The sequence below is a fragment of the Macrotis lagotis genome, chromosome 1, assembly GCF_037893015.1.
Source record: "Macrotis lagotis isolate mMagLag1 chromosome 1, bilby.v1.9.chrom.fasta, whole genome shotgun sequence".
NCBI lineage: Eukaryota > Metazoa > Chordata > Mammalia > Peramelemorphia > Peramelidae > Macrotis > Macrotis lagotis.
In genome coordinates this window covers 172,042,708-172,059,351 of record NC_133658.1, presented here as the reverse complement: position 1 = coordinate 172,059,351, position 16,644 = coordinate 172,042,708, and the positions used below count along the sequence as shown (strand labels likewise).

The 16,644-nt window shown below is 35.5% G+C and overlaps 1 protein-coding gene across 1 annotated transcript in view; it reads right to left on the bottom strand.

The window, feature by feature from the left end:
- LOC141518683 (filensin-like) overlaps positions 1–16,644 on the bottom strand; it is a 46,872-nt gene that overhangs the window by 14,321 nt on the left and 15,907 nt on the right. Inside the window, exons 4-5 of the mRNA XM_074230966.1 lie at positions 15,551–15,643; positions 8,458–8,565 (exon numbers count right to left, since the gene is read on the bottom strand). Of these exons, the coding sequence (XP_074087067.1) occupies positions 8,458–8,565; positions 15,551–15,643 (201 nt within the window). The remainder of the gene's footprint in view (positions 1–8,457; positions 8,566–15,550; positions 15,644–16,644) is intronic.

The following is a 16,644-nucleotide window of genomic DNA, read 5'->3' as shown; positions in this document are numbered from 1 at the left end:
TAATTCCATTAGTTTATCACAATATCTGACAGTGAGTAAACTTGACAAATGTTGTTTGATTTTTACACTGCTAAAAGATTATATGATAGGTCAGAGCAAGGACAGCTGGGTGGCACAGTGGATAGACTACCAGCCCTGGAGTCAGGAGGACATGAGTTCAAATTTGACCTCAGACACTTAATAATTAACTGTGTGACCTTGGGCAAGTCATTTAATCCCCCATTGCCTTGCAAAAAAAAAAAAATACAAACAAAAGAGACATGTCAGAGCCCTTTAAATATTGTTCCCTGGCCAAAATACAAAAAAAAAAAAAAAAAAAAAAACTTGATCATCTCATCCTGGTTACTGCTTTTATCCCAGTTCTGATAGTGGGAAAATCACTTGATCCCTCTAAATTTCAATTTCCTGGGTGCAGGGAAAAGTGGGAGTTGGGGGGAGGAAGGAAATAATACTTGAACTAGCCAACCTCACAAGGTTACTGTGAGGGAAACACTTTTTGAACCTTCAAGCAATAGAGAAAAGAGAGTTATTGATAGAAATATCCACTCACACAATCAACCAGGCCAAATAATTATAGACAAAAAAATTAAGCTGAAAAAATGTTCTATTTAATTGACTTTACTACCAATATAGTAACTACAACCTGCAAACTTCCTCATATGAAGAACTCATTAAAATGTTTATTGTCTGGTACGTTTTTGGTATTTATATCTAGAAGGCTGATATCTAAATATTTCAACCTTTTCTTCCCTGTCTCATTTCCTCATCTGGCAAACAGATAGAACTCCCATAACTTCCATGAGATATCATTCTGGTCAATATTCATAACACTGCCCCTGTCTAGAAGAGATGCATATAAGAAGCTCAGATTTGCCCTGGGAGAAAAGAATCTAACAAAGAAAAATTCAAAATATCAAATTGAAGTGAGTGGATCATTCAAGCTGGATCTGAAGATGCAAATCATCTCACTGTAACTTTAAAATGAATTCAGCAAAATTCCTTTAAATAAACTTACAAAAAATAAATATATTCTCCATTTTTCAGGAATGCTGTTGTTCAGTCACTTTTTTAATTGTGTCCAACTCTTCATGACTACATTTGGGTTTTTTGAGGCAAAGATACTGCAGTGATTTGCCATTTCCTTCTCTAGCTCATTTTATAGATGAGGAAATTGGCAGAAAAGATTAAATGACTTACCCTTGGTCACTCAGCTAGTTAAGGATCTTAAGGGCAGATTTGAAGTGGGGAAGTTGCATCTTCCTGACTCCAAACCCAGAATGACCTACTGTATCACCCAGATGTCCTTTTCAGACACACATCTCTTTTATAAAGTTTAAGTACACGTGTACTCAAAGTTCAAACTAACTTCTTAAGTGAGTGAATGTAGGACTTACTATCTTTTGAGGGGGGGGGCGTGGAGAGGAAGGAGAAGAGTTCAAAGGGAAGGGTCTATGGTTAGAAAAGTAAAAGTGAGAAGAATACTTGTATTAATGTAGATCTTTACCAGTCCTGCAATTTATAGCCAGAGAATTGCCTAAGATCATGAGAAGAAAGCCAGAATACATCAGAATCAGGACTTGAACTCGGGTCATTCAGACTCCAAGTCTTGTTCTCTGTTCACTAAGCCATGCTGCCTTATAGTATCATAAGCTGACAAAATTTTACGTGCTGCAAAGTAAAAGCTTCCATGGAACAGAAGAAGTGGAAGAACTTAAAGACTTGTTCAAGACATATATGGATTAGGCAAGAATTATTCCTCAGCATGAGAGAAAAATGAAGTAAAGCTTTTCTCCTCATCTATAAATTAAAGGGTAAATGGATAAATGGTCTCTTTCCCTTCCACCTTTAAATCTACAATCCTCTGATCTCTATTTAGAACTCAGAGAAACTAGCCCTGACAAAGATGCTGACACTGATGGCATCTTATTGGAGAACTGCACATGGGCAGAGTCAAGATGGCAGAGTAACTGCAAGGACTCAACTGAGCACTTCCAAATTCCCTCCCAAATAATTATAAAATAAGATCTAAAAATTAATTTTGTACTGGTATAACCAACAAAACAACTTAGAAGTTTCCAGGAAAGTCTGTCTCACTGGGGTGAAAGTGGAGCAGGCTCCAGCAATCCAGTAGCAGACCACACCCCACTCCCCCTTTCCCCACAAGTCATGTTGGCCACTTCAGTGATGGCCACATGCAGAGCTCTCAGTCAGACAACTGGTCAGGAGATTTACAAGGGACACTTTGCAGAATTCTGCTGCATTGTCCATATGGGGATTCGGGCCCCAGTCTAGGTTATAATTCCAGGGAGGAAAGGAATACTAACATACCAGAGCATGTGACCACAAGGAGCCGGTGGAGTGCTAGTGGTTACTCACAGGAGAACAGTAACCCCACCTCTCCTTAGAATATCATACTATCTGGCACAGCTAGGTGGCAAAGTGGATAGAGCACCGGCCTTGGAGTCAGGAGTACCTGAGTTCAAATCCAGCCTCAGACACTTAATAATTACCTAGCTGTGTGGCCTTGGGCAAGCCACTTAACCCCATTGCCTTGAAAAATCTAAAAAAAAAAAAAAAAAAAGAATATCATACTATCCTGGAAGAATTGAAAACTTACAGATCCACAGAAATAGTTCTAAAAATAGCTTGGGGAGAGAGCCACCTTCACACCACAAGCAGAGGCCACCTTTAACATAAACACCAAAGTCAGGGAATAGGTTGGAAAATGAGCAAACAATCAGAAAAGAATCTGGAATCTGTTCATAGAAGGTTACTATGGTGACAGGAAAGCTCAAAACACAAATTCATACCTAGCTGTGTGGCCTTGGGCAAGCCACTTAACCTCACTGCCTTGCAAAAACAAACAAAAAAAAAACACAAACTCAGAAATGGATGATGTCAAAACAGCCACAAAGAAAGATGTGAATTGATATCAGACCTAAAAATAATTCCAGGAAGCATTCAAAAAGGATATAAAATTCAAAAAAGAGGGGTAGAAGAAAAATTAGGAAAGAAAATGAAAGTAATGCAGGAGAATAATGAAAAAAATTTTTAGCACCCTCCCACTTTTTTCACTGCTGGAAAAAAAAAAGAAAAAATAAAATTCTTGTAGCAAATACATATAATCAAGTAAAACAAATTCTCACAAAAGGAAACCAAAAAAATGGAAGATGTACAAATTTGACTGAAGAAAACCACCCTTTAAAAAACAGGATTATTCAAAAGGAAAAGGAGGTAAGAAAGTTCACAGAAGGAAATAATTCCTTAAAAATTGGAATTGGATATGTAAAAGTTAATGGCTCCACAAGACTGTGAAACAATAAAACAAAGTCAAGAGAATGAAAAGAGAAGAAAATATAAAATTTTCCCTTGGAAAAACAAGAATGGTGGATCAATGGAATAAATTTGGTACACAATATAAAGTAGATTTTAATCAGAGTAATCTGGGATAGCATAAATGCAACGCAGATTTAAGGAAAAAAACTCACTATTTAACAAAAACTGCTTTATTTTATTTTTTCACTGGTTTTTGTCTGCATTTCCTTTTTGCAACATAACTACTATGGAAATATATTTTCTATAAGTTGCATATATATATGCATATCACCTACATCAAATTGCTTGTCTTTCAATGAAGAGAGGGGAGGAAGGAGGAAGGGAATGATCAAGAGAACTGAAACTCAAAATTTTTAAAAAAGAAATTTTAAAATTGTTTTTAATATGTAATTGGAAAAAATAAAATATATAAAAGAGTACCTAATTTTACCTGAAATTCAAAGGGCTATAAAAATATGAATATAGTTTGTGAAAAGTATGAACGAATACTAAAGGTTATCATTTAAATAATATCCCCCTTTGCTGAGATGAGAAGTCCACAACTGTTGTATATTGTACATATTTTCCAATTTTTTGATGCATTGATGTATATGCTGGGAATTTTTTCCTCAGTTTTTGTTTTTTAATCTCTTAAAAAATACAATTCAGTATATGAAAAAGCTATGTAGCAGGGGGAAAGGGATGGTTACTGGTGAAATTGTAATGTAAAAAATTTACTTCAAAAATAAAATAATACTTTTATATTTAAGTGTTTTGGTGGGAAACTGGGCAATTTAAGTTTCAACTTTAGTAGGACTTAAACGAACATTCTGGGGAAAGCAATGTAAAATAAAGGGAAGGAAGAAATCATAAATTCATAATTGGAAAAACAATGCATTATAAAGGAGACTCCAACAATGTTTACAAAAACACATTTAAAACATATATTTGCATAGAGTTAAAGATCTGAAGCAAACTCTGACCGGATTCAATGACCAGCAATGACTCTAAAGGACCAACAATGAAACATGCTACTTACCTCCTGAGAGAGAAGTGATGGACTCATGGTACAGAATGAAACATACATTTTTGGATATGATCAAGGGGAGAATTTGTCTGTCTTGATTATGTATATGGGTTATAAGCTAAAGGGTACTGAAGACATTAATAACAAATTTTCAGTGCAAGAACTTACATCTCAAAAATTATTATACTCCAAATCAAGGCTTGATTTATCTTTTTTGTTTTCAGTATAAATTTAATAAAGTGATGGAGAAAATGTAATAAAGCAGATTAAGGCAATGGAGTTAAGTGGCTTGCCCAAGGCCACACAGCTAGGTAATTATTAAGTGTCTCAGGTCACATTTGAATTTGGGTCCTCCTGACTTCAGTGTTCTATCCACTGCATCACCTAGCCACCCCACAGATTAAGTTTTAAAAGTGTGTCATGTCAATTTGGGGCTATCTGCAATGGAGAATACATCTGTAACCAGAGAAAGAATTATGGACTTTGAACAAAGACCAAAGACTATTACCACCAAATAAGAAAAAAAAACTTACTTTATTATGTAATTTTACTTCCTCATACTTTATTTTTCTTCCTTAAGGATATGATTTCTCTGTCATCACATTCAACTTAGATCAATGTATATCATGGAAACAATGTAAAGACTAACAGGCTACCTTCTGTGAGGGGTGGAGGGAGGGAAACAATAATGGGGGAAAACCTGTAAAACTCAAAATAAAAAGTATGTCATGTATACTTTTTTCTGAGAGTAAGTTGTTAAACATTTAACCTAGCACTCCTGGTAACAAAAGATTAGTTTCTCATTTTTTCTAGTAGGAACAGGAGTGAGAAGAAAAATACTCAGTAATTGGCAAAAAGAAAAAGTAAAAGTTACATTTTTTAAAAGATCATGTTAATATAAAACAGTGACCAGCATTATGAGAAGACATTTATTCTTCTTTTGAGAAGACATTATGAGCACATGTACACACAAGTTTATTTGTATATTTGCATATATGTTTATATGTGTAACTACTCTCTAGAAAAAGTAGGGGATTCTAGAAACAAAATGCTGGACCTCTATGATGTACATGATAGCAGGTGTGGTTGTTTTCCAGGCAGTTTTTTTTTCTAAATTGTTTTAATCTGTTACAAGGTGAATTTTCATAGCAGATAAGGAGGAATATTGGGCACTAACTTCAATATAAGAAATGAAATGCAGTAATTAAACCATTTTTAAACTAGATCTGTGGGTTAGAGAACCTAAGTACAAATCCTGATCCATTACTTCATTTCCCACATAACTATCCTTCTTTGGACTCTTCCATCATGCTCCCTAAAACTGCACCATCAGGAAGACAGCATCAGCTTTGGTATTCATACCTCGACAGAACCCTCTGCCCTTCTAAATGGAGCAAAGAAGAGCAAAAAGCTCCTCCCCAAACCCCATGTAAGTATAGCATTCATGCCAGTCACCTCTCCATTTCCTTCATGGTTACATCCATCAATTTTCTCCATCAATTGGGACTCTCTGCCCCCCACTTTTAAACTTTTTTTTGTGTGTTGTAGTCCCTCGTTAGATAGTAAATTTCTTGAGGGTAAAAACCGTCCATTTTGTATTTAGAAATCCAGTGTTTAACACAGTCCCTGGATACTTAATAAATGTTCATTGATTGATTAATTTATAATGTGATGGGGGGAGTCATTTTAACATCTCTGGGACTCTTTCCTTTTTATTTTAATTTTTTTTCAATTAACAAGAATGTTTTTTATCACCCTCCCACTTTTCCCCACTGCTGGGAAAAAAAGTAAAAGCAAAACTCTTATAGCAAATACACATAATCAAGTAAAACAAATTCCTACTAAAACAAATTGCCATAAAAAACTGTCCCATTGTGCAAATTTAATCCATTACCTCTTCTGCAGAAGGTGAGACATATTCTCCATCACTGATGATCTGGAATCATGATCAGTCATTGCTTTGATCAGAATGCTTAAATCTTTCAACATTGTTCATTTACACTGTTGTTAAAACTGTGGAGACTGAGGACTAAATGACCTCTCAAGTGCTTTTTCATTTTTAAATCTGAAATTACTACAGGCTTCATTAAGATCTAACTTTGTTGTTATCAACCACAAGGTGGCGCCAAAACATTTTATAAAAAAAAATTATTTCCATTGATAAAAGTATTTCAATCCAGGCTAATGACTTGGCCACAATATAACTGCCTCACCTGGTCTTTTCCTCCATAAGTGCAGTTATCTGACACTGAATCTATCAGATTGTGCTATTTTGGGCAGTAAAAGTATTCATTATCCTCCTTAGTTTTGTATCTTTTCTAAGTTCTATTCATTTCCAAAATTTCAGTCTTCTTTCCTCACTGATTTCTGTCTTTCTTAAAATCCCATAGAAATCTAATATTTATAATGTGAGTATATATAAACACACACATATATATGCAAATATACATATATACTTGTGTATATTCATAATAAATGCTCATAATAAATGTATTCATAATAAATGTCTTCTCAAATATTAATTTCAGAAGTGGTGATCCAGTCTACACAAGCTACAAATAGTTCTTTATCCCCTTTTGCCTTTGTTGTTGTTCAGTCATGTCTGACTCTTCCCGACCCCATTTGGAGTTTTCTTCACAAAGATTCTAGAGTGGTTTCTCATTTCCTTCTCCAGGATATTTGACAGATGAGAAAACTGAGACAAATGGAATAAAATGACTTACCCTGGGTCACATAGCTAGTAATTTTCTGAGGTCACATTTGAACTCAGGTCTTCTTGACTCCAGACTCAGTTCTCTATTCACTGTGCCACTAGCTTTTCCCTAGTCTGTTTTGAGTTCTTTCACAGGATGATTTGACTTTCCTAGCCACGATTGAAGAAGGCCATCACATCAGGGAGGTAATGAATGCCATGACAAGCACATGAATTGATTTTGAGTGAGGGGAACTGTACTAAGTCACCAACCTCACTTTCTCCTCCAGAGCCATCTGGGTCCAGTGGTCAGATATGAATCAGAATGACTGGAGATGGGCATGGATGTGGAGCTGGCAGGGTTAAGTGACTTGCCCAGGGTCACACAGCTAGTAATAAGAGTCAAGTGTCCAAGGCCAAGTTTAAGCTTCAGGACTGGTGCTCTACCCACTACACCACCTTAGCTGCCCTGTGATTTAATCATAGTCTTTAAGGGACCTAAGATGAGAAGAAAATTCTCTGATATGATTTTTGTATTTTTTTTAATTGGATTGAGGCAGTTTGTGACACAGTGGCTGGTGTCAGAAAGACCTAAGTTTAAATCTAACCTTAAACACTGCACTAGGTGATCCTGAACAAGTCATTTAACTTCTATCTGCCTCAGTTTCTTCAATTGTAAAAATGGGAAAAATAATAGTAGCTACCTTGTAGGGTTTTTGTGAGGATCAAATGAGATAATGTTTGTACAGAGCACTTGGAAGAAGGCCTGTACAGAGAAGGCACTATATTGATGCTTATTCTGTTCCTTTCCTTTTTGAAAGTGGTGGTATACTCCATCTCCAGTAAGAGCTTTTAACACTGGATTATAAAACTAGAAGAGGTACAAACTGGAGTTGGGGATGAGGGTGGGGAAACATGCTTGCAAGGAAGAAAAATGAAGCAAATTAAAGTCAACAGTTCTTTAGTTTCCTTTGTTTTTCCAAACAAATTTGACTCTTAGGATTTGTTTTAACCAAACTTCTTGCTTGAAGAGAAGATAGGTATAAGTATGTTTTCTAAGCTTGGTGTTTCCACAAGGAGAAAGTAAGGCATGCAGAGAGAAAATGGTGGTGCTGTATAAAAATCAAGACCAAGATATTTCCTTTTAATCTTGATGGTCTAAAGAAATAAAGGGGGGAGGGAACAGCTAGGTGACACAGTGGATAGAGCACTAGCCCTGGAATCAGGAGGATCTGAGTTCAAATGCAACCTCATACAATAATTCCCTAGCTATATGACCTTGGGCAAGTTGCTTAACCCCATTGCCTTGCCCAAAAAAATGTGGTACATTGATGCATCACACTGCAATTGCATGCTGTTGGAGGTATCAGGGTAATAAAATTGGAGTGGCCTTAAGGTCCATAGGGAGTGGAATGAAAGGTACCTCAGCCTGTAACTTGGATTTCTGCATCTGTAACTGGGCCAGGATACCTTTGTACTCTTCGAGCTGGCTCTGCAGAATGGGAGCTCTCCTTTCAGCTAGGAGCTTTTCCTAGAACAAATTAAAAAATATTTGCTGTTTATAACACACTCAGAATTTAAATATTAGCACTTCTGAAACCCAAAAACAATAGCCAAAGATATTGGGAGTAGGGATGTACTGGGGGGAGAAGGGGGTTCAAGGGAGGGAGGTTAAGTCAAATCCATTGAGTCAATAATCATGTAGTATGGAACCATAAAATGCTAAAAATTAGGGATAAAAAAAGTCCCCTGCCAAAAATCCCTATTCTTAGAGTTGAAAAAGACAAAGACTACATGCAAAAAAAGTAACATACAAATAGAATATAAACAGGATAAACTGGAAGTAATCTATAGAGAAAGCACTTAGATTAAGGAAGACTGGGAAAGGTTTCTTGCAGAAAGTGGGAATTTACCTTAGAAGGGAAGGAAATCAATCAAGTCAAAGGATTGGAGATGGGAACAGCTAGAGGAAATTGCCCCAAACTGGGAAATGGGTTGCCTTATGTGATGAACAGCAAGGAAACCAGCTTTACTATATGGAGAGTATTTGGAGGGAAGTAAAGCGTAAGACTGTAAAGATAGGCAGGGGACAGATTCTGGAGGGCTTTAAAATCCAACAGATGATTTTATATTTGATCCTGGAGGCAATAAATCCATTGGAGTTGATTGAATGTAAAGGTGACATGGTTAGACCTGTACATTAGGAAGATCAATTTGATTCCTAAGTAAAAGGTGGACTGGAGTGGGAGGAGAAGGAAGCCCAATCAGAAGACTATTGGCACAAAATAATGAAGACTTACACCAGGCAATGGTAGTGGCAGTGTCAGAAGAGAGAAGTGGGCTCAAAGGGAACAGATAGAGAGGTAAGGTAGAGGAAGGGGAATGAGAGAGAATGAAGAGTTGAAAATGATACCTAGATTTTGAACCTGGGTTCCAGGGTCTATAGTGGAATACTCTACAAGAGTTAGGAAAGTTAGAAGAGGGGAGAGTTGGGGGCAAAGTTCAATTTTGGACATGCTAACTCAAGATGTCTTTGATACATCTAGTTCAAGACACCTAATAGGCATCTGGATAAATTTCTTTTCCTTAAAAAATAAACATTCCCAAGTTCTGTTTCTAGGAATCAAAGCTCATATTATGGCTTTTTTTTGATGAATAATATTGTTGAAATTGTATTGAATTCAGTTCTCCTATCTGCTCGATAAAATATTGCACTTATATACATTTATAAAACTATAAATGTAAGTCCAAGCAAAGATTGAGAATTCCTCTCTATTTTTTCTCATCCCATTCTGGAGTTTCCTAACCTAGAATCCAAGGACTTTGAAGGGGGCTTTGGGTAAATTTCAAATTAGTCTCAATTAGTATTGGTCTCTGAGACAGGCTTCCAACTCTAAATCTATAATCCTTGGATAACTATAAACAAAAAAAGTAAATCCTTGGGGATAGAAAGGGCTATGGACAACAGTATCTTTTGGAAGACATATTTGGGTTCAGTGTAAACAAAAATTTGATAAGCACTAGAACTGTCCATAAAATGACTTGCCTAGAGAGGCAGTTTCTCATGAAGAACAGATTGGATGATGACTTGAAATGCTGTAGGTAAGGAATATTTTAGGTTAAAGAACTAAACTAAATAACCTCTGATCTTTTTTAACTCTGTAATTTTTTGATTCTCCTGTACTGCTAAGTAAGATAATAGTGAACTGGAAGTCAAGGTTCTATTCAACAAACAAATTAGATATGTACTCAGAACAAATACACAGAACAAGGCAATGAGATAAAACGGATAGAGCACTGCATTTCCTTGTCAAGAAGAGCTTCATTTATTTTCTACCTCTTTCATCAGTTGTATGATTCTAAGCAAATCACTTAAAATTTTCTATTTGCAAAGCACTTAATACATGCAATGCCTAGTAACCAGTAGGGACAATATAAATGCTTTTCCTTTCCTTCCTTTCCCTTTCTTCTATGTCTCAAAAGCTATTCCCTGGGACTTAATCAACCAAGTTACAGACAAGTTGTTATCTGCAGGCTGATAGAGAAATTTCAAAACAATTCAATTAAACAAGTATTTATTAAGTATATATGCTAAATGTAAGACTGTACTGGAGGTTAGAGATAGACTGAAATGGCAATTCCTTTCCTCAGGGAACTTACTGTCTAGTAAGAGATACAACAAGGAAACAAGTACAAAGTTATCTGAAGGGGAAAAGTCCTAACAACCAATGGAATCAGAAAAGGTTTCTTATAGTAAACCTTAAGGAAGTTAAGAATTCTTAAAGGCAGATATCAGGATGAAATAAATTCTAGCTTTTACAACCTAGACAAAGGCACAAGGTTCAGCTACAGAATGCCAAGGTCTGAGAATAGCAAGGATAATTTGGTTGGAATGGGAGTAGGGTGGTATAGGTCTGGAAAAGTAGGTTTGAGCCAATGTTCCAGAGCTATAGATTTCAAGTTAATGATTTTTTTTTCCTAAAGTCAATTGAGAGCTACTAGAGTTTTTGAAAAGAGGAGTAGAATAATAAGACCTTTTAAGAAGATGATTTTGGATGGAGGATGGATTGGAGAAGAGAGAAATTTTGGAAAAAGGGGGATAACCATGAGACCAGAGTTAGATGACAAGGAACCCAAACTTTAATAATTCACAGACAGGCATCTAAACTTATGCCAATCTACCAATATTGGATATTCTCAACAACTCCATGAGAAAATGTAGTAAAAGATCAAAAGTCCTTCTTTTATTCAATAGTGAAATAGAGAACATTGTATTTATTTGGCACCAGGGGAAACAAAGATGAATAAGACATACTCTTTCCCCTCAGATCTAATAAAGGCGAGATAACTCTTAGCAAAATATAATAGAAAACCAAACATGGAAAGTACACTAAAAAAGCATAGAAGCAAGGTGCTATGTGAGGTCTGAGAGAGAAAAGTATTTTCTAATAGGAGGTAATAATAATACTTGTTTTTTAATCAATCTAATAATGATGATGATGATTTTATTATATTTCACATATATGAGGGTAGAACACTTTGTGACCCCATTTTGAAGTTCTCTTGGCAAAGATAACTGGAGTGTTTTGCCATTTCCTTCTCCAGTTCAATTGACAGATGAGAAAACTGAGACAAATATGCCTTAATGCCTTACCCAGAGTCACATAGCTAGGAAGTGTGTGAGCCCTGATTTGAAGATGAGTCTTCCTGACTTCAGGCCCAAAACTTTTTCAACCACATATGTATGCATACATATGGTGAAAATTCATGGATAAGATGGTATGTAAGCTGGGTCTTCCAGCAAACATAAGATTGTCTCTTGTTGAGTCTATCTTTATTGCCAATTTAGCTGTGTGAACTTAAACCTCTAGATAGCAGCTTCTTCACCTATAAAATGAAGGTCTCAGCCTAGGTGATGCTAGGTTTCCAGTTTAACATCTTCTGCATCTACAATGTGGTATAAAGACTAATTCTCTACTTATTTGTGCTTACAACAGGCAACTTCCAAACTGGTCTGTCGACATTAACACCTGACTCATCCAACGTCAAAAAAGATGGGGGTGGGGGAAGAAATAGTGGTAAGAGAGTTCTGACTAGTTGTTTAATCTGGGGATGATTTACATAGATGTTTATAAAATGCACAATCCTGTCTACTTTTCTTATATAATAAGATTTTTAAAAAATCATTTAGCTATTTTAAAACAAAGAAATAAGATTTTTTGCCTCTTTTCTCACCATTTTTCATTATTTATATGTCCAAAGCCTAAATGCACAAGAAAAATACTTATTGATCTATGGGTGCTTCTATAAATCCATGCAAACTGGGAGTGACCAGGGCAGTGCTTGTTCAAACTGCTGAGTGCCCCAGTTAGTTTGGGAAGGCCACTAAGGCATAAGGAGAGCAAGTATTAAGTGAATAAATGGGGAGAATTTATTCAGTACACCCCAAAGTGTCTTTACTTTCGGGGGGAAACTAATATCTAATTGAGTGATTTGTTTCTTAGTTTTTTTCATGGACTCTAATAAATTCTTTTCATCTTATACATTTTCTCCAGTTGGAATTATTAAAAGTTTCCCTTTAATTAATACCCACATCTTATGAACTTCATGGCTATTCAGGTCTTGATCCTTACCAACATATGAATCAGTCTAAATACAAGCCATAGTTAATGGGGAGATTTTCCCTGGAGTAAAATCTGGAGTGAGGGTAACCAAAGAGAGATGCTGAAAGATCTTAGTGGGTCAGACCTCCAGGGTAAGCCTGTGGATAATTGAAAGAGATTTTTTTTCTAAGATAGTATGCTACATGATTGAACAACCTGAAAACAAGGAACTGAAAACAAGGCGGGAGGGGGAGGCAAGGGAGGAGGGAGGAAAAATTGTCAAATTCAAAACCTTATAGAAAATTATAGGTAGAAACTACTATTGTATATAATTGGAAAGCAAAATATTAATTAAAAAATAGTTTAGGTAATTTTATACATCTACTGATACTCCATAAATTCACCAAGATTGACAAAATAAGGTTAGGCTATGTTCTAAATTATTACAATTTGAAATAATTTCAGTTAGAAGAACAGTTCAAGAGTGCTTAAATATATACTCTGATATAAATTAGTACTGAACTGGAAAAGAAAAACTCAGATTTTAAAAACTAGAACTGAGATGTTTAGAAAGGGAAACCCCAAGGGAGAAAATTAAGCTTTAGCATTCACACTTGAGAGGAACTGTTTAAAGCCATTGATACAAACCTCAATTATATTAATCAAAGAGAAGAGTTAGGGGGGTGGAATTTGGAATGCTGAAAGGTGGGCTGTAAGAGAGTAATTTCATTGTGAAGGCTAAAAATATCTCTGCCCCCCTCTCCCCCTACCCCCCCAACCCCAATGTGGCCCAGCTGTTTCTTAGCTGAATATAAATTACTATGCTACGCTAAAGAATGTAGTTTGTCATCCAAATTAGCAAAATTCAGGACTCCTTTGCATGCAAGAATTTGGCACAAAGAAATAGAAAAGATGACACCATCTAGCAGATGTGAAATCTTATCCAGTCCTGAAAATAAATATAAAATATTATTGACTCCACAAAATCTTTACCAGGCTACTGTGCCCCCTACAGGAGAAATAAAGGGAGTTATGAAAAGAAAAAAATAGTCAGCATTCCTGCTGGAATAATAGAACTCTATAAGTTGTTGAACACATACACACACACACACACACAAATACATTTATATCTAAATGCATAAATATATATATATATATGAATTGGAAGAAAAAATTCATACAGAATAGGTAACAGTGGCTTAAGAAAACTTTTGGAATGTTGTATTAAAAATAAACTTTTACTTTACTTCTTAAGCCTTATTTTATAATCTTTTTGATAATCACCATCTGTTCTATACATTGAAGGTCATTGTGTAAAAATATGATAGCACATTGTGTCTTTTAAAATGTATTCTCAGATAGCTTGATTCTTATATTCAAAATAAAAATAAAGGTGGATTTATCAAGATTGTTCACCAGATGATACTCGTGAGAAATTGCATAAGTCTTTGGACTCATTAACAGCAAAATTATATGGAAGAGAGCCATATATATTTTATATATTGATGTAAAATTATTCTATGTATACTTCTATTTATCAATTCCTTATCTGGATGCAAACAGCATCTTCTTTCATAGGTCCTTTGAAATTATTTGACACGGAGAAGAAGAAAAAGCCTATGGACTGACATGGCAGCTATTTTCCAACAGCTGAAGAACTGTCAAGTGAAAGTAGAGTTAGATTTGTTTTGTTTATCCTCACAGGGCAGAACTAGGAGAAATGGATGAAGGTTGTAGGGAAGTAGATTTCAGTTTGTTAAGGAAAAAAAATTCTCCACAATTAGGACTATCAAAATGAACTAGAGCTTGGGATTTGATACAGTCTAGAAGGTATAAAGCTTCAGTAGAGAAAAATCCTCTTCACATACGAAATAGACTGAGATTCCTTCTAATTCTGAGATTTTTAGGATTCTTTAGGAAATATTCAGTAACTATAGAAAAAGAAATGTGGAAACAAAGAAACAAGCATTAATTAAATGGCTACTATGTTCCAGGAAATGTTCTAAGCACTTTACAAATCTTAGCACATTGTATCCACACAACAATCAAGAAAGTTATCATTATCCCATTTTAGATATAAAGAAACTGAGGCAGATAGTGATTATGTGACTTGACTAGGGCTCACCAATTAATAAATGACTGCTACTCAATTTGAACTCACAACTTCATATCTCTGAGTCTAGGCTCTATCCTCTGCACCATCTAAGCTGTCTTAAGCAATGGCAACTGGGAAGAAGGAGACAAATAATATTCTGACCTCAGATTTATATATCCTAAATCACAGAATATGGGAGACAAAGTAAAAATGTTATTTTAGCACAAGGCGATAATTAGAATCTCATAGCTATTACAGAGGACTGGTGAAATAAGACCCAAGACTCATAGGACAATGAAAGAGTAGAGCTTGTTTAAAAAACTGATCTGATAGAAGAGGAAGGGAAGCAGCAAGGATTGTTAAGAAAGTATTACTACTCCAGTGGAGAAGTTGTCAAAGGAAATGAAAAATATAATTCTCAGAGGAAGAATGGCAGATTATTAAAAATCCATATGAAAGAATGCTCCAAATCATTAATAAAAAAATTAAAATTTCTGTGGTTTCACCTCACATTCAGCAAATGGGCAAAAATAACAAAAAAGAAGAGCCAATATTAGAGAATTTACAGAAAATAGGCATACTGGTGAATTGTTGGTAGAACTGTGAAGAAGTGGAACCATTTTGATAAGCAGTTTGGGATTATACAAATAAAGGTGATGAGGTAAGGAAATTGATACTTGTTTCACATTAAAGACCAGGTCTTAGGGAAGGTCCAGCTCAGGGCCCAAAAATGTCAACCTGGACATCTGCAAATCACACTTCAATTCTCAGAATCCCTTCCTGTCAGTTGTATCACTAAACTCTATCCCCATTCTTACCTCATTTATGCCAATGGTTATTGTGGACACCGGAGGAGTGTTCTGTATGATCTGCTGGAGGACATTGACATAGGTCTGGATTTCCAAAAGATTCTGTTGGAGGAGTAGAAGTATTTCCATTTAAACTTTTTATGACTAAGGTTTCCTTCTAGAAATATGCAAGGTAATGGAGTGGGGAGATCCTAAATCTCTTAATTTGACTGTGAGAGTGTTTTCTGCTGTTGTAGACTTCTCAGATAAAGTTTAGATTCTCTCTAAAGTCATTTCTGTAAATTTAAATTATTCTGATTTCTCTCCTCTGCTTTAAAGTTTAGACATGGAAAGTTTCTAATCTGTCATTTCTTCCACATAAATAGCATACTTCCTGCTTCCTGATGCTCAAGAAAATCAAACTAGTTATAATATTGACCTAAGAAACATAATCATAAGAGTTCATTTGTGGTAGGCTGACACACAACATACACAAATACACACACACACACACACACACACACATATACATATATTCACTCCAAAGTCAAATAATAAAGAATTGTTAGTTACTGGCCTTTTCTGTTGTCTGTACCACTGTTTTACTTCACTGGAGGAACTAGACTTGATTATAAGATTATGAGAGCATCAGACCTCATTGCCAAGTTGGATAAGTTTCCATGGTTCTAGGACATAGCTGTAAATACTTTAGGAGTGATAATGAAAGTCATGTGGTACAAATCAAAAGAACAGAGATCTAGAATCAGAGCATCTAGCTCAAATACTATTTATTCTCTATATAACTTTGGAAAAATCACTCTAGGCCCCAGTTTCCTCATCTGTAAAAAGAAGGGGTTGAACTATATGGCCTCTGAGATCTCTTCTAAATCTATCCTGTGATCCTCTTTCAGTGAAAAGATTGATCATTCTGGGTTACTACTATATAGAAAAAAATAAAACCTAGTGAATATGCAAAAGTGTAGGCATGCCAATAGAGAAATTCTCATATACCAATCCCATGGTAGCCCATCCAAATTCATGAATCACTCAACTTAATGAGCAAATACAGGAGACAGGAAAAGGAAAAAGGAATCATCCACCTAAGATCTAAGGATGGGGATAGT